Consider the following 22,762-nt stretch of genomic DNA (forward strand, 5'->3'; position numbering starts at 1 on the left):
CACTTCCATCTACAAAAAACGTGGCACTAGACATGCAATAATTAGAATAAATGGAAAAAATAAAAGGAAAAAAATCTACCATGATTAATCGGCCAAGGAGAGGTCGATTCCGCCGAATGAATGGCGAATGAACAGCGGTGTTGGCCGCGGGGGGAGAACGGCCGAGAGAGGGAGCGGCTAGGGTTAGGTTTTCGAGTTGTGTGTTGTGCAAGACCTATAAATCAAGTATTTATAGTGTCTTTTATAAAACCCTAACGGGCTTAAGTTGGACCGGGCCCAACAACTTAAGCTTGTTAGTACTTTTACTCGCTCGACTCTCTCAATTCGATGATCGGAAAATTGTAACAATTACATTTTCGGAATCATCAAAATGTCCTCGTCATTACGAGTGTCAATTCTCAATTTCCAACTTTCTAAAAGTGGAAACCCTAATTCAATGCTCTTTCTAAATTTGGAAACTTCCCGATCTAGAAAGTCCACTAAGATGTTCGTCTATTCTTTTCCTTTTCTTATTCTCATTTATAATTCCAAATTACGAATGTTGGACCCAATCATATTGACTTTCAATCATGCAAAGATAAAACATTTTTACCTCTGACCGTTCATTCAAAGATCTCATGGGCATAAGTAGTGTGACCCTCGATGGTTCAGGTGTAAGCTAGTTGTGGGCCCACAACCCTTTGTGGTCAAAACTCGTCCCTTAGAGTTACGATTAAGATGAAGATCGTTGCAGCTTAATCACACAACGAATCAAGATTGGCGTCTAGCAACTACGCGTCATGATTCCATAGATACAAATGAAGTGCCTGCAAGAACCTTTTGATATAGTTAACGTACAGTACGATCTCTTCGATTCATATGTCCCGTTTGAGCTAGAGGCATTGGTTCATCGAGACCTCCTTAATATTTCAATGATTGTGCGATCATTCTAAGTGTTGTAATCATTACGTACATGACTTAGAGAATCGAATTCTCTAATCATCACTTAGTCAGCTCTGGCCAGAGACTTAGAGAGATTACAAACTATAACAACATACAGGACATCCAAGACTATTCTAGCGATCGAATCCCCAGTTACAATGCACAAACCTCCCACTAGATTTCGGACTGCACGAACACTGGCCCTTGGGGTGGTCCTCGGTGGAACTCAGGGACAGGTCACGATACAGCTGGTCCTCTAGTGAAGTCACGGTGATGTCTAGGTCATAAGGACTAATGGTGTACAACTATACCACAAATATATCTACTCGATTATTGAGAACCACTTAGAGATTTCTAGGGTGAGGGAGTTCAGTGAACTCGTCAACTTACGAGTACCCACTTATGCATGCCGATATCACAATACCGTTTACTGATGAGATGTAGTACACATACACTAAGTGCTAGTCTCTTAATGGGAAATGCCGATATCCTCATTGGTGGCGTAACCCTTCGATTAGGAACACGTTTAACAGTTATAATACTTAAGTTAATATCTCACGATCCTAACGATCAATTACTAGTACTTGTAATAACTGTAAGGATTATATCTATGCTTGTGACAAAGGGACAAAGATATAGAATGCCAAGGTGTTTTATCATTAATACGAAAAATGTTTGTTTATTACTATAATAAATATGAAAGACCACAGCTACAAGTTGGCTTGTTGGTCACCTACTCTAACAACATATACATTACGTCCCACTGCTTATCATATGCATTCCCCAATGCAATTGGCATTGGGCTTTGAGCTCGATATTTCGCATCTACGTACATTTGATTGTGTTGTGCAAATGTCAATTCCTCCTGCTCAGAGGACTAAAATGGATCCCCAATGCCGACGAATCAATGAAAACAAAATGAAAACGCAACCAAACATTGCCTTGTTTTTTGATAAAGAAAAAAGAAAAAGAGAGGTTAAGGCAATGTTTGGAACGATTTTTATTTTGTTTTTATTGTTTCCCCAAAACAAAATGGAATTTATCACACTTTTCAAATCATTTTCTCAAAACAATTTCAAAAGTTTCTCTCTCCTTCAGACATGATGTGACTGCTACAGTAAAATAATTTGACTGCTACAATAAAAAATGTCTTCACTAAAAAACAAATAAACATCACTTCACCTTTCAATTTTTTTCTTCAAAAATACCTTTTTCTAACACTTTTAAACATGATTTGACTGCTACAGTGTATTTTGTCTCCTTCCAAAATACAACGAAACATTACTTTCATTCTCAAATTATTCCCCCAAAACATATTTCCTCAAAATAAAATCAAAAGAAGATAAAAAACGCTTCCAAACATGGCCAAAAGTTTTTTTTTTTTTTTTCTTTTAAGACATTAAAGTTTATAATTGAATATTAAGAGCCCGTTTAACTAAGCTTATTTAAAACATCTTATAAGCTCCTACATCTGATAAGATGTTTTAGGAGCTGATAAGCTGTTATATCTTATTTAAAAATTAAAATTTTTAAGGTGTTTGGATATGTAGCTTATAAGTTACTTTTAGGTTTTATGAGTTATTCATGTGTTTGGAAATAAAAGGTCTGTTTATTGCTATAATGACAAAGAAATACATGACGCCATTATAACTGTTAAACTTTGACTCAAACATTTTTGTTCCTAAAATATTATTATAATTTTTAATTTTTTGTCCCATTAATATATTAATATCAAAAAAAGTTTTAAAATAAATATAATTTTTTTGATTGATAAAAGAAATATAATTTATTACTGAGATAATAAGAATATTCGGTATTGTTATATACATATAAAACATAAATAGAGAATAATTTTTGTTACAATTATTATGATAATTATATTTTAATTAATTATTAATCTAGATTACTAGAATACGTTGTTTTGATAAAATGTAAATGTTATTAGTATTTATGTAATATAGTAAAGTATTGGAGCCTGGAGGGTAATTTTGTATTTTGAGTATTTTAGTGAATAAACAAATAAGATCTTAAAGAAAAAAAAATGTGGGAGTGTAGGTACTTTTCTAAAAACATCTTATAAGCTGCTTATTTTTAGAAAAAATAAAATTTTTTCTAATGTTTTTACCAAACATTTTTTAACACCTTATAAGCTCTTAAAATCTTATAAAATGCTTTTAGAAGCTTGTAAGCTTAGCCAAACATGTTCTAAATTAGATTTCTAAGTGCAGGTCCGGATTAGAGTTTAGAGTGACCCTGTAGGCAGGCCTAGTGCGGAGGAGCCCCATGCCGTGAATTTAGTCTTTTGTTCAATTATCAATTCGTTTCGATCTCGGGAAAGAAACACGTCTTTCAACTTACGTGTAAACATTGATCATCATCACCCCAAATTAAATAATTCTTCTTCTGCTCAATCTTCCCGATCCCGTTTTCTTGTGATTGATTCTATATACTTGTGTTAATCCAACTGGATGATCTTCTTCAGATACATATGCGGATAGATCGGGTTTCAGAATCAATCGGCTCGACTACTCGGAGTTGAATTTCCGATAGCAGAGTATAAAAAATTAACCGCCTTAGGGTTTTCAGATTTGAAGCTCTGGGTGCCAATCAGTCAAGGCAGAGACCTCTGCCTTCATCGCCGGCAGGTGGATTATGGTTCTTTCTCCGTCCTAGTCCTCCTCTGCCCCATTCTCTCCACTACCTCCCTGCTCCGCAAATGGACTTCGTCAGCCGCCATACTTCCGACCACCCACCACCTACTCCTTCTTCCTCTTCTTCCGCCCCGCCTGAGGAGCCCGAGTATGTTGCCCGGTACATGGTCATCAAGCACTCCTGGCGAGGCCGTTACAAGAGAATCCTCTGCATTTCCAATTACTCTATTGTTACTTTGGATCCCAACACACTCTCCGTCACTAATTCTTACGATGTCGGCACCGATTTTGAAGGCTCTGCCCCAATCATTGGGAGGGACGATAATTCCAATGAGTTTAATGTTAGTGTGCGGACCGATGGCCGTGGCAAGTTTAAAGGCATCAAGTTTTCTTCCAAGTACAGGCCAAGTATTTTGACTGAACTCCACGGCATAAGATTGAATAAGGTAGTCACTGTCGCCGAGTTTCCGGTTCTTCATTTGCGGAGGAGGACCTCCGAGTGGGCCACTTTTGTAAGTTTTCTGACATCCTCGACTTGTTTTGATTGTTCCCGGGTTTGCTATTTTTTGGGGTTCATATGCTGTTTCCCTCGATTTCTTACTTCCAATTTTTCATCCCTTCTAGATGTTGAACGATACAAGAATATTATTATATTGGATATTAGTGGCCTGGCTGGCTGAAGTAGGTTCCCTTATTTCTTTTTGCTACAGCATGGATAACTTTTAAATTAACTGAAGGTTCTGCAGTAACTCAATCACACACCCACACAGAAGTATATGTATACAATATGTATGTATATATGTTGCTTGGAAGAAAACTTCAATGTTTGGTTACAGATTATAGATAGTTCCATCGGCTGCTAAGCTATGGTGAACAGTGGCATTAAATGATATGAAAAGAGAGATTTTTTGTTTTTTTCTAACAATCCTTTTTTCATTTTTCAGTGTCTTCACATTAAGTAGAAAGGATCGTATAGGTTACGGACAGAAAGTTCATAAGCATATGTAATTTTAGTTGTTCAGGTGCTGGGAAAATGTTTTGGTCATTGTTGAGCATTACCTAAATCTTAAGTTTGTGTTGGAATTGTTCCCTTCATCATTGTTTGCTGTATCATAGGATCCTTAGTTACGTAAGGAACAGTATACAAAGTCTTTATACTGTTAATTTTCCAATGCAGTGATCTCCCTTCTGTGTGGGAAGGTTGTTAGTTTGGTAGTTCTATCCAACTTATTTGCCTCTAGGTGGATTGCTTCTTCTCATACTAATCAAGCTGCATTCATGCTAATAGTGTACCATCACTAAAAGGGAGTATAATTGTTTGTGTTGTATTATGGATTATGTGGCTTTTAACCTATATCTGGAATAAATACAATCCGAGCTGAATGTAGTGTTTCCATCAAATGTTGCAACCCAAATATGTATCCTTGTTTTTGACATGGCTGGATCAAAACAATTGAAGTAGAAAACTATAAATTGAAATCTATGGAAATAAGAAGATGTAACATTGAATAGAATCATATCAAATTGTTTAACTATAAAGTGGTTAAATATATGTGCAGGGTTAGCATTAATTTAGTTAGACTGTTAATTGCTATTACTGTATTTTTTTTTGATAATTACTATTACTGTATTTCAACATTCCTATTATGTCAACTTCAATGAAGTAAGTGATAGTAGCTTCAGTCATTCAAATTGCTTGACTGTATAGCGGTTAAATATATGTGCAGGGTGAACATAAATTTAGTTAGACTGTTAATTACTATTATTGTATTTCAACATTCCTATTATGTCAACTTCAATGAAGTAAGTGGTAATAGCTTCAGTCATTTTGTTGATTCTTTGTTGTTTTACTGGGTTATGCCATTTTGGCGATTGTTTTACATGTCTTGTGTCAGTTCTAATAGCTTGTCAGTAACTTTGGTAAAATGTTCTTTTGCAGAAAATGAAAGTTACTTATGCTGGCGTTGAAGTGATAGATTTGAAGTCTGGAGATCTTCGTTGGTGCTTGGACTTCAGAGATATGGATTCCCCAGCCATAGTCCTTCTTGCTGAAGCTTATGGGAGGAAAAATGTTGACCATGGTGGATTTGTTCTTTGTTCTTTGTATGGACGGAAATCTAAAGCTTTCCAGGCTGCTTCTGGAACTTCAAATGCTGCCATTATATCAAATTTGGTACGAACAACACTTTTGTTTTCCTGATACGATTCTTCATAAGAACAAAGGCCTATTTTATGTTGGCTTGAAACTATCACAATTTAATTTATCTGCTAATGGCTTTAAAATGCCAGAGATCTATTTTGTATCAGCTCCATTTAAATAGTTTGATGCTGCAGATAATTCTCATATACTAAATCAATTTCATATTAAACATCTTTTTTCCAGACAAAAACTGCAAACTCTATGGTTGGGGTGTCATTAGTTGTCGATAGTTCTCAATCACTTACCATTCCAGAGTATATGAAACGAAGGGGTAATCTTTAATATCACTATAGAAGTTCTCATTTTAATTCTGCTATTTTGTATCATTTTTAGCGTGCTTTCATTCATATAGCTTCTGTCTGAATGCATGTAAAATGTAGTTAAGGAAGCTGTGGGGGCCGAGGAAACTCCCCTTGGTGGTTGGTCTGTTACAAGGTTGCGAACTGCTGCTCATGGAATGCTACGTTCTGCTGGATTAAGTTTGGCACTTGGACCAAAAGGAGGACTTGGGGACTCTGGTGATGCTGTCTCGCGTCAGCTAATCCTTACCAAGGTCTCTCTTGTTGAGAGGCGCCCAGAAAACTATGAAGTAAGCATGTTGTTTCAATATGAGCAAATGCACATCTTATGGAAGTAATTTCAATACTTTTGAAAAAAACTTACCTACAATTGTATGGACATGAGTATAGCATCCCTAGGAAGATTAAACCTTCCAAAGAGGGTTACCCTTGCAGCTCTGCATCTAGTGATGATCAATAAACTTTATATTGATACTTCTCAAAGAAAATTCAAAACAAGTTCAGAATGCTATGCAGCAATTTTGGAGCTTCCCACTTCCATGTAGCATGCATCTATCTTGATAGTCATTAATGCTAGATGTTCTCATTAAATGTGTGCAGGCTGTTATAGTTCGGCCCTTGTCTTCAGTGAGTGCTCTTGTTCGATTTGCTGAGGAGCCACAAATGTTTGCTGTTGAGTTTAATGATGGATGTCCTATTCACGTGAGTACTTTTTGCTTTATGGTGATGTGTACTATTTTTAAGGTGTTTAGTTCCTAAAATGATTTTTCATTTGATACGGAATCTGGGTTACATTTGATTATGATTTCAGGTCTATGCTAGCACCTCTCGTGATAGCTTACTCGCAGCAGTTTTGGATGTTTTGCAAACCGAAGTAGGTAGATGTGTTTTTGGATTGATTAACTTTCAATTGTTCTGAGTGCCTGTTTGCTAATTCTGAATGCTAAGTTGGTCTGACCTATTTTGTATTCGATGTTGGTCGGATTATGGCGCTTGCTTTGCAGTTCTTACTGATATAAATTGAGTTCTAATAGGCCATCATATTTTATAAAAATGGTTCAGTAAGGTATAAATTTGGCTTGTGCAGGGCCAATGTCCAGTGCCTGTGTTACCGAGGCTCACAATGCCTGGTCATCGTATTGACCCGCCTTGTGGCAGAGTTCATTTAAAACAGACGCAACAGCCACAGCGCCCCGTTGCTGACATGGAATTTGCAATGATGCATTTGAAACACTTGGCAGCAGCTGCCAAAGATGCTGTGGCTGAAGGAGGCTCTATTCCTGGTTCAAGAGCTAAATTGTGGCGCAGGATAAGAGAATTTAATGCATGCATTCCATTTAGTGGAGTTCCCCCCAGTATTGAAGTACCGGAGGTGACTTTGATGGCCTTGATTACATTGCTTCCTGCTGCTCCCAATCTTCCTATAGAATCCCTGCCCTTGCCACCACCTTCTCCAAAAGCAGCTGCCACTGTAATTGGTTTCATTGCATGCTTACGCAGGTTGCTGGCTTCAAAAACTGCTGCTTCACACGTGATGTCATTTCCTGCTGCTGTTGGAAGAATCATGGGCCTACTCAGAAATGGTTCTGAAGGAGTAGCTGCTGAAGCGATAGGACTTATTGCTATGCTTATAGGAGGTGGTCCAGGGGATATAAATATGCTATCAGATACAAAAGGAGAACAACATGCAACCATTATGCATACCAAATCTGTACTATTTGCTGAACAGAGTAACTTAACTCTCCTTGTTAACAGATTAAAGCCAATCTCTGTTTCACCATTGTTGTCAATGGCTGTCGTTGAAGTTCTTGAAGCCATGATATGTGAACCACACAGTGAAACAACCCAATACACAGTTTTTGTGGAATTGCTACGTCTTGTAGCTGGTTTACGCCGTCGCTTGTTTGCATTGTTCGGGCATCCTGCAGAGAGTGTCCGAGAAACCGTTGCTGTAATTATGCGTTCAATAGCGGAAGAAGATGCAGTTGCAGCAGAATCAATGCGGGATGCTGCTTTACGTGATGGTGCACTACTGAGGCATTTGTTACATGCATTTTACCTTCCTGCTGGTGAACGACGTGATGTCAGCAGACAGCTTGTGGCTCTGTGGGCAGATTCTTATCAACCTGCACTTGACTTATTGTCTAGAGTTCTGCCACCTGGTCTGGTTGCGTATCTGCATACACGATCTAATGGAATTTTAGATGAAGATATATCTAATCAGGAAGTTTCCTTGATGAGCAGAAGACAGCGACGTTTACTTCAACAAAGGAGAAATCGTCCGGTGAAGGAAATAGCATCTCAAGGGCATAACATGCCTTCTGTCAATGATGCTGAAGGCAATGATCAAGCACGACAAACAAGTGGAGTTGGGGGTTTGGATGGATATCGAAATTCTGCAGGAGATCCAAATGTTGGGAACATTCCGTCTGATGTTCGTTCTTCTCGGGTTCCTGCAGGTGAAAACTATTCTAACGAGGTTCCAGCTGTAGGGGTGCTTCCAATCGATAAGTCAGCCATTGATTCTCCTGATAATAATGCAGCCCATGCTTGTGAGTCAGTTGAAACAAATGCTACAAGCACACATGACTTTGATGTTGGTTCATCTGGCGCCAAGAATTCAGGCCTACCTGCTCCAGCCGAGGTTGTCACAGAAAATGCAAATGTGGGATGTGGAAGATTGCTATTAAATTGGCCTGATTTTTGGCGAGCTTTTGGTCTTGATCACAACCGTGCAGACTTGATCTGGAATGAGCGTACCAGGCAGGAGTTATTGGAGTCTTTGCAGGCTGAGGTTCATAAACTTGACCTTGAGAAGGAACGAACTGAAGATATTGTTCCTGGAGGTACATCCAAAGAATCTACAAGTGGGCAAGAAATCTCACCTCAAATATCATGGAACTATAGAGAATTTTCTGTCCGATACCCCAGCTTGGCCAAAGAAGTTTGTGTGGGTCAGTATTATCTTAGGCTGTTGCTTGAGAGTGGGACCGGTGGTAGGGCAGAGGACTTTCCACTTCGTGACCCAGTTGCATTTTTTAGAGCACTTTATCATCGGTTTCTGTGTGACGCAGACACAGGGCTTACTGTAGATGGTGCTGTTCCTGATGAAATGGGTCCCTCTGATGATTGGTGTGATATGGGAAGATTAGATGGTTTTGGTGGAGGGGGAGGTTCCTCAGTCAGGGAGCTTTGTGCAAGGGCCATGGCAATTGTATATGAGCAACATCACAACTCCATAGGCTCATTCGAAGGCACTGCACATGTTACAGTGCTGGTGGACAGAACAAATGATAGAGCTCTAAGACACCGCCTTCTCCTCCTTTTGAAGGTAAATATGCCCACTGTCACATTCCTTTCCTCTTGTGTACTCTAATCGAACACCGAAATTAAGATATCAAACTGCTTGGTATAAATTCTAACATTGAAATACGGAAGAGTAATAAACAATAAATAACATTGTGTAGCATGTTACTTAATGTTCACAATATCTTAAGTAGTTTAGAAGTCATGCTTAATCTTTAGAATTTAATGATGATGATCTTGCTATAGTTTTCGATTCAGTGGTTGATTTGGCATATTGTAATATCAATCCATTTAAATAAAGCGGGCAATATAGATGTGTTTGTGAATATTTATTTGTTTATGCATGTCATGCATATAGACATACATATCTATTTATGCGTACACGTTGATACATGCAAAAATAAGTACACACCAAAACAAACCAACACTTATACTGAGCTACATATAGATGCAAAACAGCTAGCTTGGTCCATTTTAATATATAATTACTCAGCCATCTGTGACGGTCTAATGTAAGCTGGTAACATAATTAAGTAAACCTGAGATACATAAGTGGAAACATGCTTACAAAATATGGGCACATCGATTCTGGGAATAATATTTCCATTCTAGAATTAGGCATTCTTCGGTTACCAATATCGGATTAATTTGGATTAGGTGATATTGGATTCATTCTGTACTGTATAACCAATTATTTAGTTAGTAAGATGGTTAGTTTCTTAGATTAGATCTTGTGTTAAATTTGTTAAATTCTGGTATAATATATGATTTGTCTAGAAATTCTTTTATATAATACCGGCACAGATTCTGGGAATAATATTTCCGATATAAGAGTTAATCATAAAATATCCTTGCTTTTGTTTATAATGTATTTATATCCATGCCCAGTTGAACATTATGTACCATAGTACATGTATCTATTCTGTTGCTATATAATTCTGTTTATCTGTTGTTGACTTTTAGGGGATCAGAAGAACTAAAGAAGGTTATTGGTTTAATTGGTATTTGGTAATATGCAGGATTACTGAGAATGTATTATTTTGGATTAGGGAAAGTGGCTTTTTGTTAAGAATGAAGGAAAATTTAATGACTGTTCTAGGCTGTAGTTGCTGAATGAAACTCTAAGACAAATAGGCTTTTTGTTTAGAATGCTGAAATTAGAAAATCAATCTCGAAAGTAACAAGAGTAGCGATTGCAAAAATTCGTGCTGGAACGTTATGATTGAGGTAGTAGGTGAAGATATATCGTTCTTGGTTTAGACACTGGGCGCCTCGGACATAAATGTGAGAAGAGTCCTACCCTCTCTTGGCATTTGTTGCCATACCATTGTTAAAATTGGAAGATGACCATGATCATCAAACTTTCAATAGTTAGGGCATCTCCGTGAAGTTATTTAAACTGCGAAAGGTTATAGAATTTACATTTCCCGACTTCATGTTAGAACTGTATCAGCACTGGTGATTTCGTGCCATCTCTGAAAGCAATGAACTTCTCAGTGGCTAGAAAATTTGTGAGGGTAATCTGAATGAGTGTTTGTGCTAACTGACATTATTTTGTTTGTGAAGGTTTTGATGAAAGTTCTGCCAAATGTGGAGGCCTGCGTCTTGGTTGGAGGATGCGTTCTTGCTGTTGATTTACTAACCGTAATTCATGAAGCTTCGGAAAGAACTGCTATACCATTGCAGTCTAACTTAATTGCTGCCACTGCTTTTATGGAACCCCTAAAAGAATGGATGTTCATGGACAAGGACAATGCACAAGTTGGGCCTGTGGAGAAGGACGCAATTAGAAGATTTTGGTCAGTAAAAGAAATCGATTGGACAACCAGGTGCTGGGCATCTGGGATGCCAGACTGGAAGAGACTAAGAGACATACGTGAACTCCGATGGACAATGGCTGTTCGAGTTCCAGTTATTACTCCAATCCAGGTATAGCATTTTCAGTAGAACTATTATCCAATATGAACCATAAATTTTGGCCATAAATGCCAATCGACAAGCTGTCAATGTTAGATGAGATTATTAATAATTATACTAAGATCTGCTTAGATCGTTTTAAGGTGTTTTTTGAGTTATGAAAATAAATTGAAATGCTTACGATTTTCTAACGGCTATAATTCTAAACACTAAAAAATAACTACCCGCTGGTATTTCCTTATTGCAATATGCCCATTCACAAGCTTCCATTATTATTTTGATACATCCTCCAACTGAAAAGCATTACAAGGGTATTTCATTCCATAAAATATTAAAATTAGTCAAAGGGCTAAAGTAAGAAATTTACCAATGAATTTGGATAATGTCAGCAATTTCCATCCAAGAACCATTGGAAGTAATAGTATGACCTGGAGGGACTTCTGTTACTTGATGCATCCTTCACAAGGTTGGTCATGTTTAAATGTGAAGTGTTCTTAAAATTGGTGGCTACTTTGTACAGGTAGGGGAGGTGGCATTGTCCATATTGCACAGCATGGTAGCTGCTCATTCAGATATAGATGATGCAGGAGAGATCGTTATGCCAACCCCTAGAGTAAAACGGATCTTGTCAAGCCCACGTTGTCTTCCACATATAGCCCAGGTAATATTTGATGTGATTGTCCTATATTGGTTGTCGGTAGTGTCCTACAAAATTTAGCAGAAAGTCTTATCTCTTGAATATTAAAATAATCCAATTTGTAAAGCTAATCGGATTTTTTTTCTCTCTCTTTTGGTATATTGCTTGACTGACCGTGACATGTTTTGACAGTCTTTGATGTCTTCATATGATTTATATGATAGTTCTTCGCCCTTTATGTATGCTTACCATTTCCTCAGATGCACAATGGAGATTGATTTAGTCAACTAGTTCAGCTCACTAGACCACACACTTCCTCAAGCTACAACGAACTTTCCTTGTAAAATGTACATTTTATATGCATGGAAAAAAGTATAGATAGCCGGCCACTAATATCCTTAATGTCCTGGCGTTTTAGAGATGCAACCTTTAGATTCTTGTTCCTATAGATTGTTGTCTTAAATTATTATTTGGTTTGGAGGGTTAACAAACACCCCTTTTTAAAGTTCCTGGCATGCTTGGAGGTGGATCCATGAATCTGTTGATTGTATATCAATTCTGGAAGAGGTGGTTATTAATATGACCTTTTCTAAATCCCATTATCTCATTTCCAGGCAATGCTTTCTGGTGAACCTACTATTGTTGAGGCTTCGGCTGCTTTACTGAAGGCTATAGTTACCAGGAATCCAAAAGCAATGATAAGATTATACAGTACAGGGGCGTTTTATTTTGCCCTGGCATATCCTGGATCTAATCTTCTTTCTATCTCCCAACTGTTCTCAGTAACTCATGCTTATCAAGCTTTTCACGGTGGGGAAGAAGCTGCAGTTTCATCTTCTCTACCTTGGGCAAAACGAAGTGTATTGGGGGGCCTCTTACCTGAATCATTGCTCTATGTACTGGAACGAAGTGGGCCAGTTTCTTTTGCAGCAGCAATGGTTTCTGATTCTGACACTCCGGAGATTATTTGGACGCACAAGATGCGAGCAGAAAATCTAATTCGTCAGGTAGTCCTGAACATGAGCTCAACTACCTGTCAGTTGACTCTACAACTCTTTTCATTAATATTTTATATATATATATATATATATATATATATATATATATATATATATATATATATATATATTAAATAAAAACACTGTGATGCTTGAGTCATCCACAAAGCATGCAACTACCGCAACTAACTTGAAGATGGATTTTACGTTTTTAGGTTCTTCAGCATCTTGGTGATTTTCCTCAGAAATTGTCACAGCATTGTCATTCCTTGTATGATTATGCTCCAATGCCACCAGTGACGTATGCGGAGCTGAAAGACGAAATGTGGTGTCATCGTTACTATCTCCGAAACTTGTGTGATGAAATTAGATTTCCTAATTGGCCAATAGTTGAGCATGTTGAGTTTCTGCAATCATTGCTAGTAATGTGGAGAGAGGAGTTAACTCGAAGGCCAATGGACCTTTCTGAAGAAGAAGCTTGCAGGATACTGGAGATTTCGATTGAAGAAGTATCCAGAGATGATGCACCTAAAAAACCAAGCGCTGAATCAAATGAGATACCTAACATATCAAAACAGATTGAGTATATTGATGAGGAAAAGCTCAAGAGACAGTATAGGAAACTTGCAATGAAGTATCATCCAGACAAAAATCCTGAAGGAAGAGAGAAGTTTCTTGCTGTGCAGAAAGCTTATGAGTGCCTGCAGGTATTCACAACACCCTGATCTTGCTGGACATTACTTTTCTGATAGCCATAAAATTTTGTATAGTTACAGTACTTAGATCAATGAATCCCAATGGTTATAATATGCCAAATGAAAACGCTAAACATGGTTCTAATTTATTTAGAGGCCAACCCTGATTAACCTTCTACTAGCTTGTTATAATAGAATGTGTATTCAACCTTCCATTAGCTTGTTATAATAGAATGTATTTCCTAGCAGCCAACTTCATCTTATCCCATAACTACCTATAGCAAGAAAAGGGATTTTCCTGAATTTTGATGTTAATAGCATGTTTGGATAATTTGCTAATTATTATATTAATCTCGAATTATAATATTTTCTTGTTATAAGAACACCCTTGAACTCAAGCCATTTTTGTAATTTTTAGACTATAAGCTGGTCTTTGTATACGAGAACTTGAATGATGTGCTTCCTCTTGTTGGGTTATGTTTTATCCATTTTTAGATATTCTTCTAAATGAACCACATAAACATTTGCGAGTCTTACACAGCATGTCTTCAGTATTCAGGAGATCAGTTGACAAGGAAATGCTTCACCTACTTTAATTTATAATGGTTTTTCATATCTTATACCATGTTCTAAAAATCCCCAAAAATCCCCTCATCACCTATTAGTGATCCGAAAAGTTTAGGATAACTATTTGCTGTTCTTAGCGATTTTTGATTCTTTTCCCTCAGGTGACCATGCAAGGGTTGCAAGGCCCCCAAAATTGGAGGTTGTTGCTACTCTTGAAGGGCCAATGCATTCTATATAGGCGCTATGGAAATGTATTAATGCCTTTCAAATATGCTGGGTATCCGATGCTGTTAAATGCCATTACAGTGGCCGACGATGATAACAATTTTCTTTCTTCTGATCGAGCACCTCTTCTAGTTGCAGCATCAGAGCTTGTTTGGCTGACGTAAATTCACTGTCCTCTAATTTTCAAATAATTATTTCTTGATGAGTACTCTTTAAATGTATTTGTTAAGGTCTCATAATTTCCATATCTTTAATTACTTTCAGGTGTGAGTCCTCATCCTTGAATGGTGAACAGCTTGTCCGAGATGGTGGAATACCTCTTCTTGCGACTCTTCTTTCGCGTTGCATGTCTGTGGTCCAACCGACAACTCCAGCTTCTGAACCGTCTGCCACTATTGTTGCTAACATCATGCAAACCTTTTCAGTTTTGAGTCAGTTTGAAAGTGCTAGAACTGAGATGCTTGAATTTTCTGGATTAGTTGAGGACATTGTTCATTGCACCGAACTTGAGCTTGTGGCTACTGCTACTGATGCTGCCCTGCGGACTATCTCTCATGTTTCTGTCTCCTCAGAGTTTCAAAATGCCCTTCTGAAAGCTGGTGTGCTGTGGTAAGTGAAATTGTTAATTGTTGATCTTACTATGTTTATTGCGCTTCCATCAGTGTTCTAGGACATTTTGATCTTTAGGATGTTAACTACACTAGAATTTGCTGATATAAATTACTTGTAAGATGTTCATGTATTGGTAGCTCTGATCATTTTTCTCCTCCATCTGAATGAAACATATTTCTTTGTATATTTGTTTATTTTTTATAGGGCTCCTGATTTGTTTAAATGTACACATATAGTGTTTTCTTATGTGGCTTCCTTGCTCGTGTAGATGGGTTATTTACTTACATTATATATATATATATATATATATATATATATATATATATATATATATATATATATATATATATATATATATATATATATATATATATATATATATATATATATATATATATATATATATATATATATATATATATAAATCAGGAAAGTCTTGGAATTGTAACGAAGTTATTTTAGGATGACTAGTATTTGAAGAGAAAATTTCCTTATACTATCTGAAAGAAAAGTTTGTGATTTATAGAGAATATAAAATAGAGGCCAGCAACTGTTATACCTTAATGTCAAAGTTTTTTTCCTTTATGTTGTTTTATTTGAGTCCATTTCAGAAACTTTGTATCTTTCTAAGCAATTTTTCGTGGCAGGTACCTGATGCCACTGTTGCTTCAATACGATTCAACAGCAGAGGAATCAGATAAGATTGATGCACATGGTGTTGGAACCAGCGTTCAAATAGCAAAAAATTTGCATGCTGTACAAGCATCTTTTGCCTTGTCAAGGCTTAGTGGTTTGGGGAGCAGGGAGACCCCCACACCCTATAATCAGGCTGCAGCTGATGCCCTTAGAGCTTTGCTGACCCCTAAACTTGCAAGCTTGCTGAAAGATAAGCTAGCCAAAGACCTCTTGTCTACATTAAACTCAAACTTGGAGTCACCTGAGGTAAATGTTACATATCCTTGCAGTTTTGCAAAATTAGTATCTTCGACATCCATAAGCATTGCTTCATTTTCTTGGATTAGAATCTTAGACATAATTACATGTCTTTCATGAAATTATGAACCCAATAACTGGGTGTGTTTATCAATATGCCTGCCTTGATGGGTATAAATTTATGTTAAACTACACATTTGCCACCTGTAGTATCCCATTCGGCATTTGAACCTTTCTCTCTCTCTCCCTCGGGTGAGGTGAACACTGAGAGGCCGGTGTAGGAGGTTTGATGCTATTTTCTTACCTTAGGCCTTTTTTGCTTTAAAAACACCGGAAAATTTTGCAATGAACCAAAAAAAATTTATAAGTGATTTTTTTGATTGTCAAATTTATGTTCTTGAAAAATTTCTATGCATTAATCATTTCGTGTGAATTATTCATGATGGTTCCATCAGTGATTCAAGTTTTATTTGTATTTGTTTTTACTTGATTATTAGAAAACCAGGGGAATGTCAGGACCAAGAGTGTTCACTATTTCTCAAAAATCTTCACATTTTCTATATTTTTTGCATTTAAATAAAGAGGAATAATTTTAATTTTCTTGAACTGTCTTTTTACATAGATTATAGCATCGGCTATGTTAAAGAATCTTGTGTTGGCTCTTTGTTCTTTATGGCTAGAGCTCTGTATTGAATTAGCAAAATCAACAAAATTTAGTGATGGATCTTTCAGTCTGCTCCTTCCTATTACATGTGATTACTTGTGCACTACATAATCTGCATGTTTTCCAAAATCATACCTAATATGTCTCTGCTGTGAGTTGAAATGCCCTACTAAATACGGGTATTTACTTCTGACTATAATTGGATGTGCGGGAACATTCTAGATGGAACATGTTTCAACACCTAAGGAATGTGGTGACAAGTACTTCTGCATGTGTTGTATATGCGATATATCATAGTTGATATTATACATGTAACCTTCAGTTGAATTGCAAAGTAGTCTCACCTACTCTTGTCTTCCGGTTGCAGATAATCTGGAATTCCTCCACTCGTTCAGAACTATTGAAATTTGTGGAGGAGCAGCGTGCAATATTAAGTCATGATGGTTCATTTGACTTGAAAGATGCACATTCTTTTGTATATGAGGCATTATCTATGGAACTCTATATTGGCAACGTGTACTTGAGAGTCTATAACGATCAACCAGATTTTGAAACTACTGAACCTGAGGATTTTTGTCTTGCCCTTGTTAATTTTATATCGCATCTGGTCCATAACGCACAAGCTGAAAGTGGGGATACTCATGTTAATGGTGACGTAACCACTGAATCATCTCTGAAGCAGCAATCCTCCGAGGATTCCTCAGCATCAGTTGAAGGGGAAATCAAGGAGACAGAGGAGTTTGACTTAATTAAGAATCTTCGATATGGTCTCAAATCTCTCCAGGTACAAATCTGATTGCATTGCTTCTTGTAATGCGTAAATGGTGACTCTTACACTTCTATTTTTTAATTTCAGCATCTGTTGACAAAGAATCCCAATTTAGCTTCGGTGTTGTCTACAAAGGAAAAGTTATTGCCCCTATTTGAATGCTTTTCTCTACCTGTTGCTTCAGCAAGCAACATCACTCAGATATGTTTGAGTGTCTTATCACGGTTGACAACATATGCCCCTTGCCTGGAGGCAATGGTTGCGGATGGCTCTAGTTTGCTTATTTTATTACAGATGCTTCACTCAACTCCCAGCTGTCGTGAAGGAGCTCTGCATGTCCTCTATGCCTTGGCAAGTACACCGGAGCTTGCATGGGCAGCTGCGAAGCACGGTGGGGTTGTTTTCATTCTTGAAGTTCTCTTGCCAATAAAAGGTATAGTGATCTCATACATCCACTTTCTTGGTCAAGCATTTATCGTACTCCTAAAATGAAAATGTTGTGCAGAAGAGATTCCATTGCAGCAAAGAGCGGCAGCAGCCTCATTGTTAGGGAAGCTTGTTGGGCAGATGATGCATGGGCCTAGAGTTGCAATAACTTTGGCTAGGTTTCTGCCTGATGGACTTGTTTCTATAATCAGGGATGGTCCCGGCGAAGCGGTTGTAAATGCTCTTGAACAAACAACAGAAACTCCAGAACTTGTATGGACTCCAGCAATGGCTGCATCTCTGTCTGCACAAATTGCGACAATGGCTTCAGATCTGTATCGTGAACAGGTGAAAGGACATGTTGTTGATTGGGATGTACCCGAACAGGCTTCTGGACAACAGGAAATGAAAGACGAACCTCAGGTATAATTGCTATGGTGCTCTACATTAAATGTACTCGAGAATGCATAATTTTTTTTTACCTACATCATCTATTTATGTCTAGGTTGGAGGAATCTATGTAAGGTTATTCCTAAAGGACCCCAAATTTCCACTTAGAAATCCTAAAAGATTTCTTGAAGGATTGCTGGATCAGTACCTTACATCCATTGCAGCCACACATTATGATAGCCAAGCTGTTCACGCGGAGCTTCCTCTACTTCTTTCAGCTGCCCTGGTGTCTTTACTCAGGGTATACCCTGCCCTCGCCGATCATGTTGGATATCTTGGTTATGTGCCCAAGCTTGTGTCTGCGGTAGCTTATGAAGCCAGCAGAGAGAGTATGGCTACAGAAACTTGTGTATCTGAGGATACTTCGTCGCTACAAACTTCACAAACTCCTCAAGAGAGAATTCGCCTTAGTTGTTTGCGTGTTCTGCATCAGCTTGCTGGTAGCACAACCTGTGCAGAAGCTATGGCAGCAACTAGTGTAGGGACACCCCAGGTCTGAGTCTTTAAGACTTTTATTATGCTGAAGATCTAATCTGTTGTATTAAACATTCTTAAGCGTGGTCTCATTTTGATAGTCCTTATTTCAGGTAGTTCCACTTCTCATGAAGGCTATTGGTTGGCAAGGTGGAAGCATCCTTGCTCTTGAAACCTTGAAGCGTCTTGTAGTTGCAGGAAATAGAGCAAGAGATGCACTTGTCGCACAGGGTCTCAAGTGAGTGTACATTCCGCTTAACCATTATGTTCCATAGTAATAATTAGAAATGTGAAATTTGCAAAACTTGTCAAGGGAATTACAACATGCGTAAATTTATCTATTGTTGAACGACTTATTTTCTAATTCTGGTCTGGGAAGGTGTAGATGTCGTAAATTAGTTAATGTGCGGCTGTAGAAAACACTTGGGGATATTGTTCGGTTCATTTTGAATAATATTGGGTTTGCATCTTGAAGAAAAAGCTATTGCATCTTTCTTGTCATTAAATAATAATACAGCATATGATCGGTATAGGGTTGGTCTTGTGGAAGTTCTTCTTGGTCTTCTTGATTGGCGAGCTGGAGGAAGAAATGGGCTCTGCTCGCAGATGAATTGGAATGAGTCAGAAGCATCCATTGGCAGGGTTCTTGCAATTGAGGTAGTACCGCATTAAGGTTTATATGAATGAGCTTGAGCACTTCCTTTGTTATATGTAAAAAAAAAAAAGAAAAATACACTCTGATGGTGCTTGCCTTCAAATTAAACAATAAATGTCTTCTTTTAAAAGTATAGAACAGTTTCTGTAGATTATAAAGGTCAACTACAAAAACTACAAGGTTTGGCCTATTTATAATAAACTAGCCCCCCTAAATACCTAAAGTACAAATAACCCCATATAGGAAATTTGCAAATTCCACTTGCTAATGTCAGTTCTTAAATAGGGTTCTCCTATCTTAGATTGATGACAACATTTTCCATAAAGGTGCAATTTGTAAATAAAGACAAACTTCAAGGGGGTTTTTGTAATATCTTCGGAGGTACTCATAATTTATAAACATAGATGAATATTTTGTGAATTGGCCGAATGGATTCTATAATCATTCTAAATTAATAATGAAATACTATTAGATCGTTGTAAGATAGATTTATTTAATTTTTAGAAGTGATAAGCTAGTTATTTTATTGTTACGTTCGGTAGCAATTTATTATGTTTTCTACCAATTGTGGTGATATCCCCTTTGCTGTCATCATGTAGGTTTTGCATGCATTTGCAACAGAAGGGGCTTATTGTACCAAAGTACGTGATATACTAAACGCTTCTGATGTAAGTCCTCAACTTCTTAATATGTATGCTTAGTATTTGTATTTTCATGATTCTTACAGTCATTAGGCACCAGAAACCTTTGAATATGACGAGAGTTATGCTTAGAAGGTGAATGATTGCGTTGATATACTGTTTAAACATGTTTAGGCAATGTGATAAATGCCACCAACTGCAAAATTTAGAACTAGTCTATGCTGGAAAGGACACATCAGTATTAATTAATTAATTGTATTCACGTCACTCACTTTGGTGTGCCTAGATCTTAAGACGCAAATCTCCAAACATCTATACAGTGCCCATATATTTGATGCAGAGTTTTGTTGATCTAATAAGATCATAACATCAAATTATGCCGACGGAGTTTGGGAGTTGAACGGTGTAAATATTGTTTGAGAAAGTTTATTTACATCACCAAATCGGGAATGTTGTGCAGGTTTGGAATGCGTATAAAGATCAGAGGCATGATCTTTTTCTTCCTTCAAATGCTCAAACTTCAGCTGCTGGAGTTGCTGGTCTCATTGAAAGTTCCTCCACGCTTACTTATGCACTACCAGCACCTCCGACGCAACCTAGTCAAACAAAATCCCCTACCTGAGTAAATGGAAATCACTAATCTGGGGGATTAGACAAACTTCGTTGCAGAAATAATTACCGACATGACTTTTGTGCCATTGTGAAAACGCTTTTCCCTTGTATAGCAAAATGTACAGCTCGCTTTGTCTTTCCATCCCTCTTTGAGCATTTCATGGAACCACAAGTATTTAGGGCGTATAAATTTTGTAAGTTGCCATTTTGGCTTCATTTTTGTATAGTACGATAGGTGAGATTGACGAGTTTAATCTTGAAATTTGCTTGTTATGAGAGATGCAGTAATGCATTTTTTCTTCTGAAAAGGTGACCAGTGATATTGTGATGTGAGATACAGTAATGCATATATGTCATTGATGTTATATGGTTTTAAATATTTGCCCATTTTGTTATCTGAAATGATTTTCGCGATACTGAAATTACGAATACTGTTAGTATTTGCACATTTTGTTATCTGAAATGATTTTTGCGGTGCTAAAATTATGAAATACTGTCATTCTATTTTTCATTTCTCTCTCTAAACCCCCAAAACTCACAAACACTCTTAAGAATCATCACAAATCCTCTCAAATTTGAAAATTTCACCAAATTTGAAGGTAATCAACTGTCTAAATTAGTTATATGTAATTTCTTCTTAGTTTATTTCGCGATTTCCATGTAACAACCCCCCCCCCCCCCCCCCCCCCATCCCCTATAAATTGGATTATTGGGCTTTTATTTTTCTGGTCTACTTAGGCAACACGCCCAAATGGGCGTGAATTTTTTTTTACACGCCTGATTTGGGCGTTTGTTTACAAGTTGGACGCCTATATCAGGCTTGGATCGTAGAAACCGGTGACTGGTTTAGGTGGGGGTCAAGAGTTTACACTCCCAGTTTGGGCGTGTAAACTCTTGACCCGGCCTAAACCGGTTGCCGGTACGGGTCAACATTTTTTCTTTGAAGTTTGTAGTTTATTTAATTAGTTAGTTAATTTATAAAAACTCTTTTATTTAATTTATTTCATTGATTAGTTAATCGAACGATCTAAGAAGGGAAAATCGTCGAGTATAAGATGCATTCACTGAATCAATGGAACTAATACCAAATTCAAATCATTTATAGCACAACAAAACCATTTTCCACAACAGTTCTATTCATTTTTTTGAGCGAAGTGTTTCATCTAAGTTTAAAGCAAAACATATCAAATTGATGACGTAGTTTGTATGGATGGATTTGTTTGTGGCCGTGGCTATTCGAAATTCTAATTCGACTATGTGGAAGATTAACTAAAAGAAAGACCATAAAAATACTTTTTTTTAAGCTAAAAATCATGAATGGTAATATGTCCATTAATTAAATTTATCTTGTTTTGTTGTTGCAAGACCAAAAAGACAAGAGTTATTTGCAAAAAGAAAAAAATTCTAGACAAAAGAAAAATAGCAGACAGGAAAATGCATGACCAAGCCAAAACAACCCTTCAACATCGCCGCCGCCGTAAACTCGCCGCCCAAGTGTCGCCGCCGGCGGAAACTGTCAAGCCTACACATTAAAGTCATGATCAACCGACAACCAACGCAACCCAACACCGACACCCAAGCAGGTAAGATTTTCAAAAACTCATAAAATGAAAATAAAAGGTTTTGTGAAAATTGATATTTTTCGAAGTTCGTTTTGTTAAAATTAGGGGTGGCAAAGGTGATCCGGTTCGATGAGTTTGGTCCAAATCCAGTCCGATCCAGATGGATTCCGTCAAGATAAAATCTAAAAAAAATGAATTGGACCAGATTAAGTTGAGTTTAAAAATAATCTGGATCCATTACGGATCCAAGGCAAGTTCAAAGAAAAATTAATTTGACCCAAAATTGATTCATTTGCAAGTCCATGAAAAGTACATTACAAGTCCTAGTGAAATCCACTAAAATCTGTAAGTAAATTTTGAAAATTCCTTTTAAATCCTCTAAAACTTTAAAAGGAAAAAAAAATACATTGAAAGTCTAAACAAAAGAGTTTTGAAACTTAAACCCTAATTTCCAAATCTGCACCACCCAAACCACCCCCCCTCCACCACCGTCGCTGCTGTTTATCGCCACCGTCCGACATCGCGCCGCAACCATCGTTCACAGCCGC

General features: G+C 37.3%; 1 protein-coding gene across 2 annotated transcripts; it reads left to right on the forward strand.

The window, feature by feature from the left end:
* The first annotated feature begins 3,097 nt into the window (after positions 1-3,097).
* GRV2 (DNAJ heat shock N-terminal domain-containing protein) lies at positions 3,098-21,029 on the forward strand. 2 transcript variants are annotated; one of them, XM_012990984.2, is made up of 22 exons: positions 3,098-4,084; positions 5,512-5,745; positions 5,956-6,043; positions 6,153-6,361; positions 6,672-6,773; positions 6,883-6,945; positions 7,159-9,402; positions 10,944-11,306; positions 11,815-11,955; positions 12,546-12,938; positions 13,145-13,636; positions 14,353-14,576; positions 14,681-15,025; positions 15,676-15,970; positions 16,993-17,409; positions 17,482-17,827; positions 17,900-18,243; positions 18,326-18,763; positions 18,858-18,982; positions 19,278-19,401; positions 19,999-20,067; positions 20,501-21,029. In XM_012990984.2, exons 1-22 carry the CDS (start codon positions 3,638-3,640, stop codon positions 20,660-20,662), a joined length of 7,665 nt encoding a protein of 2,554 aa, XP_012846438.2. In that variant the 5' UTR covers positions 3,098-3,637; the 3' UTR covers positions 20,663-21,029. The 2 variants fall into 2 exon arrangements, with proteins under 2 accessions (XP_012846438.2, XP_088680395.1); XM_088824269.1 differs by lacking the exons at positions 19,278-19,401; positions 19,999-20,067; positions 20,501-21,029 and having other exon boundaries at positions 18,858-18,986.
* The last annotated feature ends 1,733 nt before the right edge of the window (positions 21,030-22,762 follow it).

Source organism: Erythranthe guttata, chromosome 10, assembly GCF_056151865.1.
Source record: "Erythranthe guttata isolate IM_541 chromosome 10, IM_541, whole genome shotgun sequence".
Classification (NCBI taxonomy): domain Eukaryota; kingdom Viridiplantae; phylum Streptophyta; class Magnoliopsida; order Lamiales; family Phrymaceae; genus Erythranthe; species Erythranthe guttata.